Source organism: Candoia aspera, chromosome 2, assembly GCF_035149785.1.
Source record: "Candoia aspera isolate rCanAsp1 chromosome 2, rCanAsp1.hap2, whole genome shotgun sequence".
NCBI lineage: Eukaryota > Metazoa > Chordata > Lepidosauria > Squamata > Boidae > Candoia > Candoia aspera.
In genome coordinates, this window is record NC_086154.1 from 112,444,618 (window position 1) to 112,470,104 (window position 25,487).

The 25,487-nt window shown below is 40.9% G+C and overlaps 1 protein-coding gene across 1 annotated transcript; it reads right to left on the reverse strand.

The window, feature by feature from the left end:
• Nucleotides 1-4,679: 4,679 nt before the first annotated feature.
• Nucleotides 4,680-9,154, reverse strand: TOB1 (transducer of ERBB2, 1). The gene is made up of 2 exons (XM_063293241.1): nt 8,937-9,154; nt 4,680-6,568 (listed from the first exon to the last, which is right to left on the reverse strand). The coding sequence occupies exon 2, from the start codon at nt 6,421-6,423 to the stop codon at nt 5,425-5,427; it is 999 nt and encodes a 332-aa protein (XP_063149311.1). The 5' UTR covers nt 6,424-6,568; nt 8,937-9,154; the 3' UTR covers nt 4,680-5,424.
• Between the last annotated feature and the right edge of the window lie 16,333 nt (nt 9,155-25,487).

Below are 25,487 nucleotides of genomic sequence, written 5' to 3' on the forward strand. Positions count from 1 at the left end.
TTAAATTAACTTGCTGATCAAGACCAAAAAAGAGAGCATGCTGAACCAGACAGTTTCCTTTATCAGTTTCAGAACTGGATATACAAGCTAGACACTTTTTATTCAAACCCGATTAAAGCAGTTTGGAGTTCAGATACCAACCTGATCACACAGTGCATGCATTCTGTGCTGTGAATGGTATCCACAGAACTACCAGGCAGTTCCAGCATCAGCTTTTTGTTCGTCAAAAAGCACACCGAGACAAAACTGCTAGCAAGAATACTGTAATTCCCGGACTCACAGAACGGTGTAGCGATCCCGGCTGGGCATTTCAAATTAGCCATTTACTGGAGCTTTGCCTCCAAGCATGGCTTCCAATGGCCATTACAACCAGAGTCAGAACTTTCCTCTCGGTCCAGCTTCATCTCACTGGGAGACTTGAGGTCACAAGAAAATTAAATCTGGGGAGTAGATTGTTGGCAGTTCGCTGTTCAATGAATGGGAAACAGCAGTGTGCCGTGTGTGTGTGGTGGGTGGGGAGAGGGACAGAATTTGACCCGGCAGGAGAAAGAACAATGAGGCATTTAGAACGAAGAGGATTGGGGGAGGGTGACTGAAGAGACGAAAAAACATGTAGATGACCTGGCAGCGGTACCATTGATCATCACACTTGTATAATCCACTTGCGATTTTGATTTATGGAAACGTGGCTGGCTGCAAATTATTGCAACACTGCGGCCCAGGCCCTAAGTTAAAAAATGCAAGATTGTGCGGAAGTCTTTTCATATCAGGTCTATGCCTACATTATTTTGCTGACTACAGAAAGGACACAGCAGTCCATTTACAGTTCTTCATCAGTTGACTATGTGGGGGTGAACCCCTGCATGGCATGTTTTTGGGCTTTTACATAAAATGATTTCTGTCACTAACACTGTTTGAAATATAATATGCAATCGGGATTCTGCCTCCCCCCTCAAGACTTTATTAAGCTTCAGTCAGTCAGAAAATATATACCTAACTTACATTTGGATAATCTGAATGAAGCTGCCACTTCCATGCATTAGAAACTACTAGATTTGGTGTGGTATATTTCTTTTTTAAGCACTCCCAAGCCACAGTCTGAGTCATAGTAAGGCCATGTGGTTAGCCCTACATCCTCTCCCCTCTTTTTAGTTTAAACTATGTTAAATAACCTGCCCAGAACTTTGAAAAATGTGATTATAAAAATGTGCTCTGCTAACTTGGACTGTGTCACAATCTAAGTATTCTGTTGCTATACGATCATACTCTTTCAAGCACATGACTTGCTCTTCCTCTACAAGTCTTCATAACTATATTTGAGTCAAAATAGTAATGAACAAAATACAGCAGAGTTCCAAAGTCACTTGACTGTAATGGCACTCACTCGCCAATATTTCGTGTTGCCGACTGATAGAACAACATATATATAGGTAGCCTTTTTAAGAAAATGAATCACGTTCTTACAAGAGTGGTCTTGGTATTTCTACATGGCCAAATAGGTTGGGGGGAAGAGCAGTAGAGAACAAGCTTTGCCATGTATCTGTTTTGAGGAAGAATCATAATTTTGCAAAGATTTTAATGCCTGTATTTTTCTGACCGTAATTGCATTAGAAACCCTTGATCAGATTTTGTGATTATACACATTTTATAATTATAACCAATACTGCATTTTAATTGTACCCAGTAGAGCAGACTCAGTAACTTTACCCACTGCCAGGAATGTGCCAGACTTCTTACTTTCAGGAATCCCATGCAGAGGTATTCATGTCTTGTTTGAATTACATGCTGTACTTAATAGTTATATCAACACCTTGGTTGCACGTGATATTTTAAAGCAACATGATTAGTCATCCATGATTTTGTTCACTTCAGTTTTTATGACCCAGCTGTGACACAGCAAGGGACAAGCACAATGACCCTTGTTAATGATTGCAGCAGAATTAGCACATATGGTCATATACACAATATACAGGAATAACCCTGCATTAGCACCAACACCTCTAAGGCTAAATGTATAAGCTGCAAAACTAAGCATCACTAAATTCAGTAGGCAGCAAGATCAAGACATTTCGTACAAAATTGCAGTTAGGACGTTTTGTTTTGTCGAGCCAGTCAGACTAATCCCATTATTTTACTGTACATTTTTTGATTCTGTGGAACTCCATAGAGTTTGAGTTCTGTGGAACTCTTTTCAGAAATGTTCTCTAATATGCTATTAAAAACATTAGAATCTAAGTCCAGCTGAAATCAAGAGTCATTATGTCCTCTCTAGATTGTGTGTGTGTGTGTGTAATGTCACTACTTATCTGTGTACTAAGTTGCACTTAATTGCAGGCAAAACTCTGCACTGTATTCCTTGAGAAAGTAACATTCTATCTCTTAACTGAGCCTATGTCCTGACTTTTAATTATCAAAACATACATTTTATTAAACTACACTTGGTAACTCAGCACCACCTTTGCTAGTCTTGATTTTAATGTTAAATTTTGCCCGTATTGGCAAAGATTTTGTCAGACTATTGTACTCAGTATTCAGGGGTCATATTTAAAAAAAAAACTAGAAAACTACAAGAAAACAGGAATTGTATTAAACAAAAATACAAGTAGAGAAAATTGTTTGTTTGAAGCTCCTTTTGATAACCATGTCTGAGAAAAAGTTGGGTAGGTTTTCTTCCAAAGCAATACAGTAAGACCACCACAAGCACACTGCAGAATTAGGATCTTTATAGGTGACCTGCTGGCTATTCATCTTTAACTGCACTGATCCAGAATAAATTCTTAATGTAACAAATCTCAAATATTCAGCCTTTTAGATTTCTTTTAATATAGGAAAAATTAAAAATACATATCAGGACTGTTCTTCACTGCAGCTTTTCTTTGGAATAGTAGCAGTTAAGAGAATATACTGGAAGAGATTCTATCAGCAGTTGGGGAAAACACTCCGAGACAGATTAGGCTGTATTTTTTTTAAAAAAGGAAAATACAGCAAAACCTCATGGTACTTTGAGTTAGCTCAGCTAATTTGCACGCTTAACTTTTCCTAGATTCTGTGGAAGTATTATCCAAAAAACCCACCAGTCTTATGGAGTTTGCAGGATAATCGTAATCTTGCTATTTATAATTCAAACTGTAAGGAGTCTGCCCTTAATTCCAGGGACATTAACTTATCAACAGTAACTACACTGTTAATAACCTTATTCTCCATTTCCCATCTCATTCCATAAAGTTTAATTTCTTGATTTTTGGAATATGGAAGTACTCAAAACAGTAACAGGAAAACCATTTAGACTTTCCTAGTCTTGTTAGTGGACTCTTGTAAGTTAGTTGCAACACTGCACAGTGAAGGCATGCATGCTTCTTGGGCAGAAATTCCTAAACCCAACCCAAGGCACTTTTAATTTAAAGATTTCTAGTAGGACTTGTCAGAAAGATCTTCTGACAAGCACAGACAAAACGCGGGTCCTACTTCATATAAGACAGCTTCATCTATTTAAATAATGCTTTCTGGGAGTCAAGAAAAACTTGATACAAAGTTCAGTACAAGATGACAATCGTAACAAACCCTGAAGTTCTCTGTCAGGGCTCTGTTTCTGCCCGCTCCCTTTGCTGGCCTAGTTCTTCATAGCCTGAATTCAGCCTTTATAAAACAAAGTTTACTATGGTGCTAAGCAACATGCTTGATTCTGTTCCAAGAACTTGTAAACGCCCATGTCATCCCAACGTGATGTCAGCATCTATGTAATATCAGAATTTTTACACAAATATCAGTGTTACAAAACTGATCTTTGATGTGTAAAGCCAACAATATACAACACAAACAGATCAAATTAGTTCACGGGCTTAGAAAAAGCCTAAAGCTATTGTCTTGCTCCTTTACTGATAAACGTTACATCTAATATGGTAAGTTCCTCTGATCCTGAATGTATTCTCATATGGAAGGATCTACGTAAGTGCCTCAAATAAGTTCTTCAGTTTCAGGCATTATATATTTGGGGTGAGGAAAGAAAAAAATCTTTTTAAAAGTGACCTTTATTGGAAACCTACTGATTTTACATTTTATAGCACTTAACTCCTACAATATTAGAAAATGATGCTTATTTGTAAGGTGAATGCTGTAAGGAAATCAATTTTCTTCAGGTTGTTTCTGAGCTTCACATCCAAAACATAGGACTGAAATGCTAATTTATTGAATTACATACTTCATCAATTCATCATTAATCTAATTTAGTTATCAAGAATACTTCGCAGTAGTATAAACTGATATACAGGAAAATGTGTGTCGGGACAGCCAAATACCGAAAAACAATCCTAGAAGAGCAGCATCCTGCATTATGAATAATTGTACAGAAGGTATTCTTCTAAAGTAGGCGTGCCACTAATATATTGCAGCAGCCTCTGGCAGCTTGCTTGGTTTCTACACTGGGTCAAAGGAGGAATGTAGGGACTCCATTCCTCCTCCTCTGTTAAGCCTGACTCACCAACATGAATGCAATTTCTTGTCACCTGTAACTATTGGGCGAGTGCTTAAATACAAAGCTTGCTTTGGCATAATTTTTAACAACACATTATCATGAGGCATTAGTGTAACTAACTTCTTTAGCTGACCTATATACAAGCACTGTTCTACAGTATCGTGTACTACTGTGTTATTTAACCAATAAACCAAGACCACAACAGTAATTGAATTTTAGAGAATTTTAATACAAACTTAATATAAACTATTTCAGTCCCTCTCTTTAACATAAGACATTGACTCAAAATACTTTTATACCTTTTTCAAGTATTGCACAATGTAGGTACAAAATTAATATTTACGATTACATTTTCTTCCATAATATATAGCAAAAAATCTTTAAACTTTTTTAACAGAAAATACAATTTGTGTTTCTTTCTTGGAAAAGTTTTCCATACAGTTTGAATTCCACCACTTAAGGAATATTTGTACACTTTTTAGAATTGATGTTTTTTTAAGATGGATTTTATAATTTCAGTAAAAAAAATACAACATGAAGCTGCTGCAGTTGTCACAGATCACTGTAGTAAAAAGATAAAAATGCAATACCATGTTGTAGAAACAATATATACTCTGATATTTTACAAACTTTGTACTAAATTAAATTATACAATTAGAAAAGACCAATAAACCCATTTATTAGTGCCAATTTTTTATGTATAAAAAATCAGCTGTCCTTGCTATATCTTAAATACTGTAAGAGGCCATATTTTGAATATATTTAATGTACAGTCAGTAAAAAATAACTTTGTGCTTGGTTGGCAAATGAAAAAAAGATGCATGTTGTCCTTAACTAACCAAGCTTGAATGTATTCATACTACAAGCTTTTTAGAAAAAAACTCAAGAGGTGAAAAAGTTAACACCCTTGGGTACGTGCATTTCAACTTGTACAATATGATTTGTATTTTTGTTTAGTTAGCCATAACAGGCTGGAATTGCTGGTTAGAGTACTGCATGCTATTTAAACTGAAATTCAAGCCATCCACAAAAGACTTTTCATTTAGACCTCCATAGGCTGCAAACATATCAAAGGCATTACTGTACTGGAGAGGACTAAGGTTAAGGGGATTGTCTCCAGGGAACAGGTTGTTTGTATTACCTTGGCCCTGTACGTTAGGGAAAATGAACTCCTTTGCGTTAGGAGAAAGGGCAGATGTTTTCTGCTGCTGTTGTGATGGTTGTTGCTGTTGTGAAACCTGCTGGCTATTGAGACCAAGACCATAGAGAGAGTGCATGGAGGATGAAAGAGCTTTCTGTTTCAGCAGATCGTTGACATTCAAACCAAGATTAGTGGGAGAAGTGCGGGCAACCTTGCTGGTACGGCTGCTGTTCTTCATTTTGGTTGAGCCAAACTTGGTGGCAGCAAATGTGGCAGTGGTGAAAGTTAAAGGCTGAGTGGAACGGGGCATGAAGGTTGGGCTCACAGTGGCAGAATGACCAATGGGAGGCGAAGGAGAACTTGACACAGAAGATGCGGGGTCACTAATTGGCATGAACACCTGGGCCTCTGGGTTAAAGCTATTCTTGATTTCTTTATCTAGTTCACATCCATTTTCACTGGAATCATCCACATAAAGCACTTTCACTGGTCCCTTTTCACCAATTTGGTATGAAACCTCAAATGGGTCAATCCAAACACTAAGATCCTGAGGCAGATTGCCACGAACATCATCAATGTCCAAACCACTCTCTTTGGATGCTTGTTCAATAACTGGGTCCACTTTTTCGCCTACATGTATACATCTAAACCCTGATCCTTTGTATGGCTTTTCTGGATACCAGTGCCCTTCATACTTCTTCTTAAGCAGTCTTTCAAGTTCTTCACCAAAAATGTTCACACGTCGTCTGGGAAGCTTATTGTACAAATATGAAATAATAAAATTGAGTGCTACTTGTATTTCAAGCTGCATAGCTGCTACAGCACAAAATTACAGTCTCTGTTTCAAACCACAACGATCAGGAAAAAGAAGTTCAAAATACCACAGGAAAGCAAAATTTGTTTTCAAAGTGCTGATTTTAGTTGATTTTTATTCTTCACCTTGAATAGTGTTGTTCCTTCACGGGGGGGTAAAAAAGAAAATCCAAGTAAGAAAAGTACAAGAGCAAATGAACAAGGCCTATTAGTTTAAATTCACACTTTGCCTAAAACAGGTTACATTTTTTACCAGCAATATCTGCAATATAATACTAGTATTACATATACTATGTAGGCTACCTAGGTTAAATCTTCCAAATACAAACCACTATAAAAAGTACCAATAACATGTCTAAAGGTATAACAACTATCACTTCAAAACCTGAGTTTTGTATAATTATGTCTTTAGCATCTAACTGGAGCCATAAAAAGCCTGCCAAGGATTCTGTACCAAACCTATTTCTTATGGTTTAGAGAATCCAATTGTAATATTTGGTGTTATTCTCAGATTAAAATAGTTGCTTCTGTTAAAAGCTATAAAGCTATCTCATATTGTGTTTACAATAGTGCTTCAGCTGAGTCAGAAATCAAAAATGCTATCTTCTGGCAGGTTAAAAAACCTACATATGTCAGCTTCCAGAATAATTTTTATTAGGTGCAGGCATAACATATAAGTTCATTAAAGAGAATAAGCAAAGAAGCCACTCTAATTCCACCACAACTTTTAAAATTACTAAATCAAGACCCCTTAGGGAAAAAGAAAAGAAATATTCTGCAATAAAAACAGTAGTCAACCAGAACATACAATCCTTACAGGAATTTTTTTTCTTCAATTATGAAGCAGTCAAATAACTGTTGTACAACTTTAATTACAAATTAAAATGAAAAGGTAAATGCTTGAAAATTATACTGCCAGATTTTAAATTATTTAAAGTTCCATATTTAAGCAACTATTAAAAATTAATAGTTTTTTTCCTTCCATATTTTGTTTTTTCACTGCACTGCATTGCAACAGTAGTTTGAAATCTACCAAGTTTATAAACCAGGGAGGAAAAGCTACTTCAAAATTTCTGAAATGTATTTGCCAAACACCGTTGATTTTAGATCTTCTAAAGACATTTTCCTTTCCTTGTGCCCTCTTTACATGATAAGAGAACCACCAGCTGATAAGGCAACCTTTAAACATTTTGCTAGATCAGCACTGGGTGGGGATAAGGAAAGATCAAGGGCAAACAGAAGGTATTTACAAATGACATATAAAAGGTATAGAAGAACTGATTGGGGAAGCTCTATGGAGTATTTAAAATTATTTATCCATTTATTTAACCTCCCTCACACTGTAAGAAAGATATTACCCATTCATGGAGGGTACGTACTGTACCCTATGGCACAAAAAGGCTGAAATATTTCAAATGTTATCTATCTTCAACACAATCCTTTTAAAATCAGTTAACCCAGTTAATTACATTAATCATGGTAGTGGTGGTGATAGAGAGCTGGAGAAAAGCAAGTATCTTAAGCAGAGTAATACAGCATTACATAATCAGGCAGTTGAGTCTCATTAGATTTCTGTTCACAGCTCTTGAAGCTCCAGCAGCATGAGAAAAGTGTTTTCTATAAAGGGGAAAATGATTGGCCAAGGCCTCCCTCGCTCTCTCTCCTGGTCAAGCCAAGCCCAACCAAATTCTCTGCGTCTCACTGCCAATCTATTTTTGCCCTTTACACCATATGGGACAGGAGATACTTCGCAAAAGTGATATAACTGTGGCAATGATACGGGTTATTTGGCTTATAAGCCGCTCTCCCCAACCCACTTCTATTGTCTGTTTTTTTACCATCTCTCTTCCCATGTAAAAAGTGGCAGTCTCCCTACCTTAAAGAACCCACCCCCACCCCACCCCCCTGCAAAAAAAGACACACCGCACTTTTCACCGTGCGGCGTGAACCACCACACGTACAAAAAATCGGCCTGTCAGCCAACCCCTCCAGGCCAGCAGCTCCGACCATTTCCCAGACACGGCCGGCCGGTCCCCTCCCCGTCGCCCAGCTCCCCGCCCCGCGGGACGGAGCCAATCCCTCCAACTGCCCTTGCTGCACCGCCCTCCAGCCCCCTCCCACCACGGCCGCTGGGGAGGGGCCGGCCGGCCCGCCAGCCCGGACCCCGCGCGGCGCGAGGCAGCCTCCTGCCCGGGACCCTGCTGGACGAGCCTCCCTCTCCCCGCATTTGCCTGGGAAGGGGCTCCGCCCGCCCGCGCCACTCCCTCCTCCTCCTCCCAGGGTTGTGTCAACACCCTCCGCCGCCGCTGCCCTGTCAGCCCTTCTGCCAACACCCCGCTCGCCGCCCGCCTGCTCCTCCGCTCCCCCGGCGTGCGGTCCCCCTCACACACCGATGGCCGTGAGGGCCAGGCGCTCCCCCGCCCCCCGAAATCCGCCCAGGCCCGCCAGAGCCCCGCCTGCTCCCCTCAGCGCCGGGCTCCACCGCCCCCCGGCAGCGCGAGCGACACTCACCCGGGCGAGCGGGGCAGGTGGCGTGACTGGTAGTGCAACAATTCCGGCGGGAGTCCGAGGGGTGCGGAGGGCACGGAGGGGGCTCAGGAGCGAAGCCCCATTCCCCAAAAGGGCCCTTGGAGAGGGAAAGGAAGGATGGCGCTGCTCGCCTCCGACCCGAGAAAGCGCGCACCCCAGCTCGGCAGCTGCTCGACGCCTTCTTGTAGCGCCTGAGTGGTCCTCCGGCCCCTATATATGGCCTTCCTCGCCCCGCCCCATTTGGCCCCGTGTGGCTACGCCCACCCGCTCCCCGCCCACCATTTAGTTTGGCCCCACCCACTCGCCTGCCAATCGGTCGTCCTCGGCTTCAACCGCTACTGCCGATAGGGCCTTTTCGCTTGCCAATAAGGCCGCAGTCCCCGCCCCCGAGGTCCCCCCACCTACTCAAATCCTTGTCTCCTTTGCTCACCCGCCCCCTGCGCTGTTCTCTTTCTTTTCTTCGTTCTCCCCGAGCAAAAGATTTAGAGTGGTTTTTTTATATAAACATATGTCTATGTTGTGTGTTTTGCTCTTGTCCAGGTGGCCTTATTAAAAGGCTTACCTACCGCAAAATTCCCCCGATATCGTAAGAATGCGATTCTCTGCCTGCTTCGCTTGGGGCTAGGTAACCAGGGAAAAACGTATTTCTTAATATGCTGGCCACTGCCTGGCATCTGAGCTCAAATGTTCCTCCTCTCCCCTTCCTCTGCACCGTTCTCCCCGCCTTCGTGAGACCTGGTTTTCAGGATTTTCTCTCACTGTTGACAGCTGTTTCCACCTTCGGTTTATTTCATCTCCATTCTCCAGCCACTGCCCCCTCCACCTTCCCTATCCTTGTAGGTGCTCCTCCTATACCACACAGGCCCGCCCCACTCTCCGCATCCACATCTTCGGAGGCTGTGCGCGTCCATCCTCCTCATCGCCATCTTGCTTTATGTGCTACCGCTTTCTCTCCACTCTCCCTTCCTCTCCAGGGCCGATGAGCCTCTAAGTTAATTCCCACCTCCAGCCCTCCCGTCGCTGACGTCAAACGCAGACGTCATTCCTCTTGGCTACCCTCTGCCTCCCTCCAGGAAGGGTAAAACTACGCATCCCAGGATGCTCTTTGCCCTGACGTCAGGGAGGAAAGAGTGTCTGAATCCAATCGCCGTTTCCAGCTCTTTTCTTGACAAGAAAGCAACATTCGTTCAACTACGTACAGTATCTGTGTTGGGGAGGAGGGCAGATGTATGCTTTCAGTTGTCAATTGCTTCCCGTTTTACCTTGAGAGATTGTTTAAGAAGCGGGTAGTTTTCCGTTTCTTTATACTTCACACTACCTCGGATTTTTTTTAAAGAGCTTGCTTCACAGGTCAAAGAAAGCAATGTCACTCTCAAATCCTCTTCTCCGTCTTTGCGACTATTGCTACAGAACAGGCAACTAAATGGTGAAAGTGAAAGGTCTCCTGTGCAAGCACCAGTCACGTCTGACCCTTTGGGCAGACTATAGAGCGCGGTGGTTTGCCATTGCCTTCCCCAGTCGTCACCTTCCCCAGCAAGCTGGGTGCTCATTTTACCGACCTCGGGAGGATGAAAGGATGGCAACTAAATAGCCTTCTGTAATTGCTAAGATGCCAACGGTATAATTTTTATAGGAAACTATTTTAAAAAGGGGGGGTTGATTGAGTCCATAATTGTCTGTTATGTCTGTATCTAAAAAATTCCTATGTGATTCATCGTAGAGACTTTCTGTTACGGTTTCTTTCCTAATTAATATCGATATAACTAAATATCTGGCCTCCGGAGTTTACTGGGTTCATGTCGCCGCGATCTGTCCAAACTCGCCTGCGCACAAATCAGCAAAGCATCTTTAACCCGGAATGATGGGCCTTCCCTCGGATATCCCTTTTCTAAGCATCGACCCCCGGCGTGCCTGTTCATGAAACAGCAATAATGGTATGTTTGGAAGAAGGAAGGACTCAGCAAAGGGTTTGGGGGACGGGGACAAGAAGCTCGCTCCTCTCTCCTCCCCGTTGCAGCAGAAAGAGACAAAGGGCGATGTGGCACTGGGTGGGAAAATGGGGAGGGGGGTGGGGTCCGCTCCCTAGCAGCGGCGAGCCTACCACAGTACCCCAGATTCGCCCCCTCGCTCTTCTCCTCTCGCATTGGCTCCCGAGCCTGTCAGTCACGATTGACCTGCCCTGAGTTGAAACACTTGGCTTACCCTGCTGTTACTCCTGATGTTAATTAGGCTTAAAAAAACAAAAATATAAAACAGCTGGAGGGAGGAGGGAAAGTCAAGAGTGAGAAGGAGTCCAAGAAGAGCAAAGCTCTCTGAGTAACGGGGAGGGGGGGAGAACCACCATTGGGTTGGAAACGCTGCTGCTCCAAAGGTGCAACCGCGACGGGGGCGCGGTGCGAGGTTCGCCCTCGGAGGCGGCTGCCTGTGCCAGGCCGGATCTCCGCGGGTTGTTTGCCAGTCTTTCCCGGGAGGGACCTCTGCCATCTTCGCAGGAAAGACAGGACGGGCTTGTTTCCTTTCAAATGGTGGTTGCGTGCCCGAAGGGGGGGGGGGCTGAACAGAAGGGCTGCGGGGCGGCCAAGCCACCCCCCTCCAAAGTTCCGTCCTGCGAAGGGAGGCTACAGAATGGCGTCTTGTCGTCTGATGTCATACTGGCAACGTCTATTGCATGAGCACCTTTGAATATTCCTATAATATTCCCAGTAAGGAGGGTCTAAAAATGACGTGAAACGTGGTTTTGTATGCGCCGAATAAAAGACAAGTTTATTTCCTTTGCTGTAAAAAATTCCATTCAGGCTAAAAATATGATCCACGGGTGGTAACGATGACCAGTTACCCCCTGCTCTCCCTCTGAAGTCATCACTTGGTTAGGTTTCTAGGGAAAATACGTCAAAAAAAATTTCACGGGAGGGTGTCAGCAAGAACTCTCGCCTCATTTAGCTTCCAGGGGGGTCGCCGTTAAAGAACTCACCGTCCACTGGATTGGCCGGGCTGAGCTAGGAAACGTTCTCTCCTGTGCGTGTCAGGTCCCCTGGAATTTATTCCCAGGATTTATTCCCAGATGAATGTGTACAGTATCTGGATTCCTGGTTCGAACCCCATTCAACTGAAATAGGGAGTCCCTCGGGCTAAGAGCAAGAGTTGGTAGTTCTGTAACCAAGTTTTACAACATGGGAAAGAAGTTAGAAGAGGAAAAGCTCCACCTGAAAGTCATACACAAGGGTCTAAAAATATGAGCCTAAAGTGTTCTGCAGAGGATGAATACGAAATCTGGTGCATAATCTTTGGTCAAGAATTATTCTGTATTTCTTGGGAATATACGAAAGGGACATGTAGTCAGATCTCTGCTGGTTCCAGTAGTAAGGCATATGAAGAGCCTCTCTGCTTGGGAATGCAGTAGAGGTCCTTAACCCAAACCTGGCAGGTGCCCTTGAAGAACTGGTTAAGTTAGGATCTCACTGCTAAGAATGATACATCCACTGCTTACCTACAAATTGGTTCCATGCATTTTGTTGATGTCATAGTTTACCCCTGGTTTGCTAAAATCCCACAACTGGCAAGGTTTATAGTACATGCTAAGTGATAAACCATTATTTGTAAGCCCTGGGGGTTCACACAAGATGGAACAAGCCACTTAATGACTTGGAACATTGTTGGAATGTTATTGGAACCCCTTCATGGGTTTCTTGCATGCATAAACAAGTTTTAACTCATATAAGATAAGGGAAAGAGATCCCTATAAACCACCTAAGCTCCTTAGAGGAAGAATGGGATAGAAGTATAATAGATAACATTTAAAAATGAAACACTTTTTCTGCATTTACCAAAAATTGGACATGGATGCTTCAGAACATTGTCAGGTTTTATTAATTTTGGTGATACAATTTTTTGCTCCAGAAGCTGCAAAAAGGCTAGGGGATAGTGTGCAGCCAGCGGGTTGCTTACCTTGCATTCCACCACTGTTTCTTTTACTAGTTTGCTGAACAAGCCACGATGCCTGAGTTCAGTCAATGTGCAAGATCAAACTCTAAGAAATCACATTATGGCTTTGTACCATATGTGAATCCAGCCAGATGTATCACAGGAGGATTATTTTAGAAGAGGCATTACCCCTACATCAAACAGTATTTATAGATGGTTCTATTGTTATATGCTTTTGTAAATGTTGATGTTAAATGATGTGTTGTCCAATAAATTGGGGATCATTATGATTTTTCAAATCAATGAATTAATCTTACTACTTTAAAGAGGACATTGTAACTTTAATTGTAAAGATGAATGTGAACAACTATTGTTATAAGCATAGTGTATGTTGGAATGAAAAGAGAAAAATAATTGGGGAAAAAATCAACTAGTAACAATTTCAGAATATTTGTTTGTTCTGAAGGAGACTTATACTTTTATCTCAGCGTAACAGGTAATTCTATATAATCAAGAGAGTTGATAACACAGCAGGTCAAATATTTCAGTGGGGATTATTCCAACGTGTTTTTGGTAAATGTATTTGGTATGGATTTTGTGTGTGTATGTTTAAATGGACGTGATATTAGTTTTAAATTAAAAATCATGGTTTTTATAATATGAGTATATTGTCTATATCCAAACTTGTATTATATTTTAATACTGTCTATGTTCATAATACTTTGAGGTTTTTATATATTTTATTAAACTACCAGTACTAATGGAAAGAAAGATGACTGTGAATTTAAGACCAATCCCAGGCCCCCCCAAGTAAGATAACATTGGAAAATCCTTGTTTGCATTTACTGTTGTGATTTCAGGAAATCCAAGGCAACCCTCCCATTTTAAGGATAAATTATTTGGGGAGAGAAAAGTCTAATATTTATTTCAGATAAATGCAGTACTTAAAAGCACTATTTAAGTAACATTAAATCATAATGTTATAATGCATTTTGACCTTTATATGGAAGAACAGCCATGAGTATTCCTGAGGGTCTATAGGCTTCCCATTATAAAAAAGTATATTATTAATGTGAAAATGGAAAGTACTTCTCAACCTCAAGTGTTTTATCAGCATGTTACACAACCATATCTAATATTCTTTCTGCACTGATAATATTCCATAGTCACTATTGTTTAGGATGGAGACTTAATCATGCTTAAAATAGACCAGTTGAAATCAGTGGCACTTAAATAAGGTATCATGGTAAACTGAGTCAATCTAGATTGGAATTTGTTTTTAAATGTTTGAATGAACAGGTAAGCCAAGATTCTGGCAAATTACTGTAAATGTGCAGCTTCCTAGTACATGCAGTTTATTTGCTTCTGCCTGACTCCTCAACACACATGTGAATGGCAAAATGAAGTAAAAATTGCTTGTTCTTGGACCAGGATCTTGTATTTATTTAACAAGATTTACAAGTTATTCCAATTGAACCTGACTCTGAGTAGTGTTATTGTTATTCCCAATTTAATCAGAATTTGAGAATAAACTATTTTACAATTGTGGCTTGTAAGGGTAGCAAGAATAAAGGAAAGATTCTGATAACACATTAAGCACATAATTTACCCATTTTTTCCAAGTAGGAAAAAGCAAGCTGGAATGAAAAGACTACATTTGTTAGCTAAACTGAGATTTACAAATGTTCAGTAGGTTTGCTGCAAGCATGACTAAGTCTGGATCCAGCCCATTAATTGCTATGTGTAATCATTAGAGCCATCCTTTTTTAGCGGTAAGGACTACCTTGTTTTGAAAGCCGCAGTTGCAATTACCAGAGGTGTGTCAACAATAAAGAAGTTCCAGTAGCAGCATTTTACACAGTCATCAGAGCTGAGTTAACATCAGAGTTATTTCATTGATTATACCTAATTCTGTAATTCCAGAATAGTCACTATCATCATGGGAAGGATAATTGTAACTCCATATGTAAGTTCAAGTAAGCAAGGCAAATTTCCACCATGTCTTTTTACTATTGAGTGACTTCTGTTCGTACGTAATTTTTTTCTTTCCCTTGGAATATGAATTACTTTGTCAGGTTTCTGCACACCACTATTGTGGCGAGGCTTGAAGAAGGGGTGTTGATCCTGCTGTTCACGATAACAGTTACTAATGACTGTTGTGGCACGTGGGGGGACCCAGTTTTCATTTGGCAGAGTTTTTCATATTCTGTGCAGAAGGGCAGGCCAAATCCTGATGGTCCTCCCAAATGTGTCCCTTGCTTGCTATGGAAGGGAGAGGTGGTGGGAAACACACAGAAGCATCTTCTGAGTTGGAATCAGGATGGGCCTTGACCTCCTGTTCCCCCCTCAGCTCCAACCAGCACATGCAATTATGTGTGCAAAATACATATTTGTTGGCTCCTTGGGGAGGGGCAGAAGTGCTCACAAAGCAGTGATTTTCAGTTTCCTCAGGGCATCCTGCAATTATAAGGCTTACTCACTTGGAAGAATAACAGCAACAGTTAAGCACTGCTAGTAGCCACTGGTGCTCTTTGCTTGCCATGGTTGTATGTGAGTATCACCCTGGGTATGGTTTCAGTTGCCAGAGCATTGTTGCTGGTTGTAGGCTTGGTGGCCCCTGCTCAGGAAGGTAGTGCTGTTTTCGCTTGAGGAGACAATACTCTCCCAACCATCAGGAGGAGCCTGGTAGCTTCTTTGCAAACTGATGCATTTTAATGAAAGGCATAAGCTTTCATGAGCCAATGCTGTAGCTCACAAAAACTTATGCCTGTTAATAAGCCTTAATTTGTTAGTCTGAAAAGGGGCTACCAGACTCTTTCTAATGTTTGGCTATCACAGACTAGCATAGCTCTCCTCCTACAATATTCTTCTAGAGTAAACATTGTAAGTTTGTAAAGGTGTGTGTGAAATAGAGAAAATCAACAGTTTCTCCCATCTCACAGCAGAGCCTAGAGTCACAAATTCAAATATTCATTTATATAATGCATAATTAACTTACAGATGGTTCTGCTGCTGAAGGAGATAATTACTGGCTTAGGCAGCCTTAAAGGGGATTTGTCAAATTAACTGAGGAGGGGTCAGTCAATGGTTCATTTATTTTGTTTAAAATATTTCCATGCTACCTTAGTCTTAAAGCAATTCTTCGACATAAACAAAAGGGGGTGGGAATGTAAAACAGAGTCATAAAGGATTTTAAAGGTGAGAACAATAACCAACTAATAGAAAGACCAAATAAAAAGAAAAAAATATCTTTACTGCACACTAAAAGATGAGCAGTAAAAGAGCCAATCTATCTTCTGATGGAAGACATTTCTATAAATGGAACACCAGGACAGAAAAACCCTGCCATGCATTCTTACAAACCTCGCTTCAGCTGATAATGGGACATCAAATAAACTCCTCAAGGACAAATGTAACATATGGACAGACTTACAGGAGGGCAGAGAGTCCTTGAGATACCTCAGTCACAAGCCATTGCAGACTTTATAGGGAATAACCAGCTCTTGCAATTAAGCCAAAAAATTATTTGGCAGCCAGTGCACTTTTTACAAAGTTGGTGTTATGTAAACTGTATAATATGCTTCAGGCAGCAGTCTGGATGCCCCAGCATGGGTTTTGAACACTCTTCAGGAGCAGCCCCAAGTAATGAACTTTGCAGTAGTCAAAGTGATGAAGACCAAGGAATAGTAACTTTGGCTAGATTTCCTCCAAGAAAATTACCATATATTTCAAGTGTATACAAAAGACCTCCTGGCCATCACTATTACGTGAGAATCCAGGTGGTAGGTGTGCGCTCCAGATTGTGCATATGCATCTTCAAAGACTGCCTAGAAAAGCTATACAGTATTTCCCATCCTAGATTTGATTGTTTCCTGACCAAGAGTGTGCTATCTTATCCGGATGAGTTTCAATTTCTTCATACCTATCCATTCTAGAGCTGTACCCAAACACTGTTTCGATATATTGAAAAAGATACAGCTGCAGGTCAGTCAGTTGAGACCACTTCAAAACTTTTAAATGCAGATACCAGAAAGCAAAGAGGGTAAATTAGAGATGCAAAGTACCCTATAAAGTCAATAGCTAAAATGCAAGAGGCTGAGCTATAATCCCCAGCATCATTTTATTTATTTATTACATTTTTTAAAATATCAGCAACAGTTCTCTTCTGAGGTTGATCAGTCAAATAGGACTGGACCTAGCACTAATCAGTGCTGATCTGGCAAATTATCTCAGGAAGTTACTGTGGTTGAGGAAGTGCTCTGAGAGGGTCAACAGAACCAGTGAAGGTCCAATCTACTGCCTTATTTTCTGGCATGGGTTGTCCACCTAGGTGACCAAAGCTTTTCCTGTTCCCAAACCAGGTAAATCTGGCCTAGAATTGTCTAAACAATAAGTTTTCTGTTGGAAAGCCTGGAGCTGCCTAACAACAGTTATTTCAGAATCTTGTTTAAAAATATAAGATTGGAGACAGACCAATAATTACCTAAAATAATGAGATCTGACATAGGCCTCTTCACTAGCGACCTCACAATTTCCTCCTTTAGGAACATGGGTATAACATCACTGGGAACAAAAACTAAACAGACTTTACAAGATCAGAAGAAGCAGGCCTCTGAATACCCATTGCTACAGGTAGCAACAGTTCACAAATATCAGGGAAAACCTGTTTGCTTTTAGGCTTTATTGACATTGCCTAAAGCCATGGTCAAGAAGATGCTGGACTACAAGTTCTTTAGTCTTAGCAAAACTCTTACGTTTTTTCAAAGGTGTTAAATCGTAGCGTTGCCCCCAGGCTGCAGGTGTGAGATTCTTTTTTCCAGGAAGAAGTTGCACTAGCATGTGAGGTCGCAAGCTTTATCAGTATAGTCAGCTCATGATCCAAATGGAGCTTCTCTGTTTTTAATTATTGCATGGCAAGAGAAGATCAGCCTACGTGTCAAGTCCTGTCACTGTAGCTCATTCCCCTTGCATTGTGCCAACAGCAAGCCAGCAATGTATTATTCCACTGAGCCTGATGGAACAAAGGAGGTTTCGAAAGCAACAGTATTAAAATTCGAGAGTTAATTCATTTTCTTGTAGCCCAGTCCTAAATATTGCTCTCCAGGCAGCACTCCCAACTCCCCCTAGTAATTCATTCAGGTAGGATGTTCACTCACAGATTTTTTACCCCCAGGTGTATATCTGGTTTAACAAACTAACCATCTTTATACTGCCTGGGGATAAGTATTAGTGCTATCATGTAATCCATATCATTATTTGCAAAAGTTTAGGTACCCCTGGTCAAACTGTCTGTTTCAGTGAATCCCTAACAGAAGCTGACACAACCTCCACATGATACAAAGTTAAACATGACATCTTTCTGCAAATGGGAATGTACATTTACTATTTATGTGCAGTTGTTTACAGATTAAAAATTAGAAAACCGTGAATATGGTGGGTGCAAACATTTGGACACCTTTTCAGTCTGTATGTTGTAACACTTCCTCTGGTTGAAATAATAGCTCCAATGTTTCCTATAGCCAGCTAAGAGCTATTCTCTTCTTTGCTTATGGATTTTTTTCCCCCACTCTTCCTTGCAGAAATCTTCTAACTCAGCTATATCCTTAGGTCTCTCTGCATGCTTGATAAGTTTGAGATCTCCCCACAGATGTTCAATAATATTCAACTAAGTAACAATATATCCTAAAAGCAAATGTTCCAGTGAGTGACAAAACTGAAACTGAAAAGAGGATGGAAGAGAACAATCTGAAATATATCTCCAAATCAACCCTGAAGTACCTTCACAATCCTCAATTTTACTGAAAATCTGTGGGGAGATTTCAAACATGCAGTGCATGCAAGAAGATCTAAGGATACTTCTGAACTAGAAGAGAAAAAAAAAGGGGGGGGGGTCCCATAAGCAAGAATCGAAGGACTCTTAGCTCATTACAAGAAGGGCAGAGAAGCTGTTATTTTTTCTAAAGAAGGTGTTACCAGTACTGACTGAAAGGGTGTCCACATTTTTGCACCTACCATATTCATCATTTTTTTAATTTTGAATCCGTAAACAACTGCACATTTACAGAAGGTTTCTTTATTTAACACTGTGCTGTGTAGAGGTTGTGTCACCTTTCAGGGATTCATTGGAACATAGAGTAGGACCAGGGTCACCTAACCTTTTGCATACAACTCTGTTTGGATGGCATGTCTGTATTCTGAATGTGCGTATTGGAAGGATTTTTCTTTCAAGCTTACACTCCCGCGATTGCTTCTTTTAATTTAATGGAAATCACTACAAAATAGCTCTGCTTTAAAAAGGATTATAAAGACATTGAGACCTTTGAATGGAAGCAGAAATAACCAACAAGCAATTAAGGTGACAAATTTTAAAAATTCGCTGTTATTAGGTTTCAGCAGAAATAATCTGTTTCAGAGCTGTTGTGAAGGTGAAATAATACCTGCCTGGAGAACTGAGGGACCAGAATTATGTATGTTCTCTGATTATAAGCTGACAAATAAGTATTGTGATCCTAAGTGCTGACAAATGGCCATGAAATGGAAACAAAATCTCCTTATATCTTAGGACAAAATGGAAGGCAGTTGCTATTGTCCAGACGTGCCTCTTCCTCAAAAGGGAAGCTTAAGAATCTACAGTTCATCACAGATTCATTCTTTGCGTGGCCAAACTCAGCAGAATGAATAATGGCCTTCCACTGTTTTAATACTGCTTTTATTCTTGGCAATTTGTATTTAACAGTTTATTTGTTGTTGTTGTTGTTTTACTTCTCTTATCCTGTTGGATCGGAGTGGTGAGTGACTACAGTCAGGCAGAGTACATGGTTGGCCTGGAGAAGGTCTCAGATTCACTCCCCCTTTTCAACAGTTGGAAGAATCAGAGAGGTGACGGGTAAGACTTGCTTAAGGTCTCAGTGCCTGCTTGCCTGAGCAGACAGTACGGGGCTAGCTAGACAAGTAAACTGAACAGAACAGCTTCCTGCAGGGGAGGCTGCAGCTCAGGGGTTTTCAGCTTATACTTTGCATGTGGAGGTTCCAGGTTCAGGTCCAAATGTCTCCAGGAAGAATACAACACACTGTACTTTACAACACTGGAGAACCACTACCAGTCCAGGCAAATGATTCTGGCTACAGTATTAGCCAGTTTCCTTTGTTCCCATCCATAGTGTGGAAAAAAATACCTGCTAGTTCACAGGTTGGATCTGCACTTCAGAGCAATTTTAACCAGGTAGGGATGGATATACAATTAAAAAAACAGGCAAAACATTTTACCCAAGCACGTTTAAAGTCATTATGTATTCAACAGTTGTTAAAAAAAAACCAAGATTGCTTTGGGGCAATAGAGTCAGTGCCAGCAGGAGGCCCAGTCTGAAGATTAGGTTGAGTAAAACATAAATAAGTGAGAGGGAACAGCAAGGAGCAAGACAACAGTTTTAAGAGGAAAAGGCTCAGGAATACAAAATCTTAAAAGGAGGAGAATCTTAAAAGAAGCAGATTCAGAAAAGTAAACTGTTTAAAGCAAGACCACGCCCCACAAAGTAAAATTAAGATGAAGAGAGATGATAAATGAGCAGAAATACAAGACAAGAAAACCAGGCAAGCAACAAAGCTGAAGAGTGAAATAACCTGCTTCTGCCCTGCTGGGTTGCTACTGGCAAGGTACTTTAAAATGGTAAAAGGCTAAGGCATTAGGAGTGCTTAACAAATAGTAGGAAGTAACAATAAACTTTATTGTTGTTCAGTTGTCAAGTCCTGTCCGATTCTTCGTGACCCCATGGACCATAGCACGGCAGGGCTTCCTGTCCTCCACTGTCTGCCAGAGTTTACTCAAATTCATGTTCATTGCATCAGTGACGCTATCTAGCCATCTCATCCTCTGCTGTCCCCTTCTCCTTTTGTCTTCAGTCTTCCCTAGCATCAGGGTCTTCTCCAGTGAGTCCTCTCTTCACATGAGGTGGCCAAAGTATTTGAGCTTCAGCTTCAGTATCTGTCCTTCCAATGAACAGTCAGGGTTGATTTCCTGTAGGATTGACTGATTTGCAGTCCAGGGGACTCCCAAGAGTCTTCTCCAGCACCACAGTTCGAAAGCATCATTTCTTCAGCGCTCAGCCTTCCTTATGGTCCAACTCTCACAGCCATACATTACTACTGGGAAAACCATAGCTTTTATTACACGGACCTTTGTTGGCAAGGTGATGTCTCTGCTTTTTAATATGCTGTCTAGGTTTGCCATAGCTTTCCTCCCAAGGAGCAAGTGTCTTTTAATTTCATGGCTGCAATCACCGTCTGCGGTGATCTTGGAGCCCAAGAAAATAAAATCTGTCACTGCTTCCATTTCTTCCCCTTCTATTTGCCAGGACATGATGGGACCAGATGCCATGATCTTAGTTTTTTTAATGTTGAGTTTCAAGCCAGCTTTTGCACTCTCCTCTTTCACCCTCATCAAGAGGCTCTTTAGTTCCTCTTCACTTTCTGCCATTAGGGTGGTATCATCCGCATATCTGAGGTTGTTGATATTTCTCCCAGCAATCTTAATTCCGGCTTGTGATTCATCCAGCCTGGCATTACTCATGATGTACTCTGCATATAAGTTAAATACGTAGGGTGACAAAATACAGCCTTGTCGTACTCCTTTCCCAATTTTGAACCAATCGGTTGTTCCATGTCCGGTTGTAACAGTTGCTTCCTGACCCTCATACAGGTTTCTCAGGAGACAGGTAAGGTGGTCTGGTACTCCCATCTCTTTAAGAATTTGCCACAGTTTGTTGTGATCCACACAATCAAAGGCTTTAGCGTAGTCAATGAAGCAGAAGTAGATGTTTTTCTGGAACTCTCTTGCTTTCTCCATGATCCAGCAAATGCTGGCAATTTTATCTCTAGTTCCTCTGCTCCTTCGAAACCCAGCTTGTACTTCTGGTAGTTCTTGGTTCACATACTGCTAAAGCCTAGCTTGTAGGATTTTGAGCATAACCTTGCTAGCATGTGAAATGAGCACAACTGTACGGTAGTTTGAACATTCTTTGGCATTGCCCTTCTTTGGAACGTAAACTGACCTTTTCCAATCCTGTGGCCGCTGCTGAGTTTTCCAAATTTGTTGGCATATTGAGTGCAGCACTTTAACAGCATCATCTTTTAGGATTTTAAATAGCTCAGCTGGAATACGGTCATCTCCGCTAGCTTTGTTGTTAGTAATGCTTCCTAAGGCCCACTTGACTTCACTCTCTAGGATGTCTGGCAATAAATATGTATCATTAATAATAGGTATCCCTGACATATCAAAATACTTTGTATAAGGGTGATAAATTTATCTTTGCCCACTTAATATTTTCATGTCAGGGCCAAGACCATGACAAGACTGAAGGTAGACAGCTATGACCAAGAACAGAAAAATCAAACAAAGGAAAGGCTTGTTTGGTTGTATGAAGGAAATTGTGAAACATTCAAGGTAAAAAGCAAAAGACTATAGATGAGTTGTGTGAAAGGTCAACAGATAATGGAAATTGAGAAGAGGGATGTGTGGGGGTGCATGCACACCTGCGCATGTGTGTGTGAGAGAGACAGAGGCGGAGGGAGGGAGAGAATGATTATCTCAGTGGATTTAGTGTGGTAAGGCTGAGCTGTGATTGAGTGTGTATGTTTCCTAACAGTGAAGTCCTTACTGCTAGATGCATCCAAATGTTTTATAATTTAGAAGCTGATTATCCCTCTGAGCCTTCACTATTTACAATACATTAAATCACTTATTAATTAGCCTCATTACACCCTTGCATATTTTTCTAATACTATGGTACTGTTTACACATGAACATGCATGTCTAAGCCCATGAACATGCATTAATGTTGCCACAAACATGGCAATTTAAAGTAGAGGCAGCTTTCCCCAATCTGATGCCCACTATACATGCTGGACTAGATTCCTACCATTCCCATCCTTCAAAGCAATGGCTATTCTAGTTAGAAATAAGAGGAGATCTAACCCAGTATTTCTGGAAATCTACTTTGAGAAAAGCTAAAGATACTTGTTTTTCAAATTCTGAATAACTGAAGCGCACTTTATTTTTGCTGCCCAAATGCTTAGAAATAACTTTTACTTGACTTGTGGTCCTTACCCATGCCAATCTCAAAACACAGAGAGCACCAGGTCAGGCAATCAAGGCACCTTCTACCTGATAGGGCACAAAAGCTGGCAACTATCCAGTACCACCACCACCCCACATCAAAGGTTTTGCAAATTTAAATCATGACAATCTGGGGCGGCGGGGGGGGGGGGGAGGCTACAAAGCTGCCAAGGTACCATTTCTCTCTCCAGTTAACTGTAATAATAGAGAAATTATGGCATGAACTTTAAGATAGCTCTGCAGAGAGAATCGAGAACCTAGGAGCCAAGAGGTGGAGTGAGGTGAGAAGTCCCACAGATGGAGAAAGAACTTATCCCCAGCTTGGCAGGTTCTAGCACATCTATTAAGAAACCAGAATTGGTATGTCTCCTGTTGAGCCTGAAATAAATCAGTGCAGCTGCTAAATAGAGAATACTTCATGGAATCACATAGGCATGAGACTGATCTGGAAGCAGAACAAACATCACACATGGCGATACCCTGAGGTTCCCAAATTAATTAGAATAGGATCTACAAAATCTACACTGGAGTCTCTTCTCTATGTGAGAAACCATGATAGCAATAGTCTTCAAAAAAGCAGTTGCTGCTTAGTACTGTTATGTTAGACCAAACAATGTAACATCTCCTGTGTTCAGAAGATGAGCCAAAGGTACATCTCTTAACTGTGGGAGAAACTGCAGGGGCTAGAAAAACCAAGTTTGGGGAGATAGTTTTCAGTCTGCAAAAATGAAGAAGTTCAACCATTGTGCTTTCATGTCTATGTATCTGGTATAGGTTAAGTTTTAAATCAAGTCTTTCCTACTAAATCTTGTGGAGGAAGCAAAGACCGAGAGAGGTCTCTTCTGCCCCTTTGATCCTTTGCTGAAAGGAATCCAGTCTAATCAATTGTATGCTCTACATTCTCTTAAGCTGAATCCCAGCTTGGGAGTTTTGGAGCCCTTCCCCATTACTGAGGTAGGATTACCCACCCACTCTTGGCTGGGCAGAAAACTAAATGGCATGACATTTGTTATCCGCACTGCTGAGCCCTATCCTGCCTCTCTTTCAAGTCAATGCAGCCACTTGACTTCCTTCCAAGGTAACAAAGCTTAACAGATTTTATACGTATCAAGATGTCTTTGAACAACGATGAACCAATGGAAAATATTACTTTAATACCACCATAGCTCGAAATGACTTATGGGTGTCTGACTCATGGTTGGGATCAAGATGAAGGCAATGTCATGACAGAGCAGAAAAAAGATACTGCCAGGGCATGTTTTTGCTACTTTTAAGTGCAAGTGGACACGCCAGGAGTTATCCAATCACCGTTGTGCCAATATAACAATCATGAGGTTAGGCTTTCTATCATTTCAATAATGGCTGGGTAAATTTCAAAGACGCAATGTCACTATGGGAAAATGGCCTGAGTCAGTTTCAGCAGAAAACTCACTGGGTCAAATTTTGCCTGCTAAAATAGGAAGTATGTTAATTCCCCATGCAAGTAGATTGATATTTCTGTACAGTCCTGGAATGCTGAAATGCATTGTACTTAACTGTATATGAAAAATTTGACTGTCCAAAAGTTCTGTCATAAAATCAGTCACATATAAAACAGACATTTGAAGAGGACAGGTGAGGGCATCTATTGTGTGTTCCAAGACTGAAGGAGCCACTCTACTTGTGTGATATCAAGCCCATGCAAATCTGCCTCAAGCACTGCCCCAAGTCAAAAAAAAAATGATGTTTTGACTTTGGGTTTTAGTGATGAAATGGTCTGTTGTAATAGAAATAATGTTATGATAGGTTAATTAATTGTAAGAGATTAGATTTGTAAATTTATTTATATCTGTATTGGAGAAAGTCAGGAAGTCACATTCTGTTTCTGTTTTCTTTCTATCAACACTTTTATAGTTTTTTTCTTTCTTCTTTAGCTCTGTTTTCTATCTATTCTGTATTCTCTTTTTTGTATCTTAACTATACTCTGAAAATAATAGTTTTATGTAAAAAAGTCAGACAAAAGCCTTCTTTTTCTTTCTGTACTTCCTCTCAGCAATATCCTCAAATTTTGTTTGGGCTAGTTCACCCACCCACACATGCCTTTTTTCCCCCTGCACCCTTTTTGAGAAACAGGGTGAAAATCAGCTCCTCTTTTATCATAGTATATAAAGCTGGTTTAAACAACTGGATAAATTATTACTGAGTCACTCTGTGGTGAGGATATGTGGCAAAATATTTTAACTGATCTTCAGATTCTGCCCTCCCCAAGCATGCTAGGAGGAGAAAGCTTTCTGTTTATTTGTCTGTGCTCTAAACAAACAGATCATGTACTTTGCATGTTACAGTCCTGTTTTCTGCTTCTCAGAATAAGATGCTAAAAATCCACCCATTATTCAACTAAATCCTTTTAAAGCATTTCTTTTCCTACAACAGTATTTTGATCAATGTGCTGCTTAATCTCCTATCTGTGATTTCATTATTTATCTTGACTGTGGTAGTTCTGTCAGTGTAGTCTAATTCTA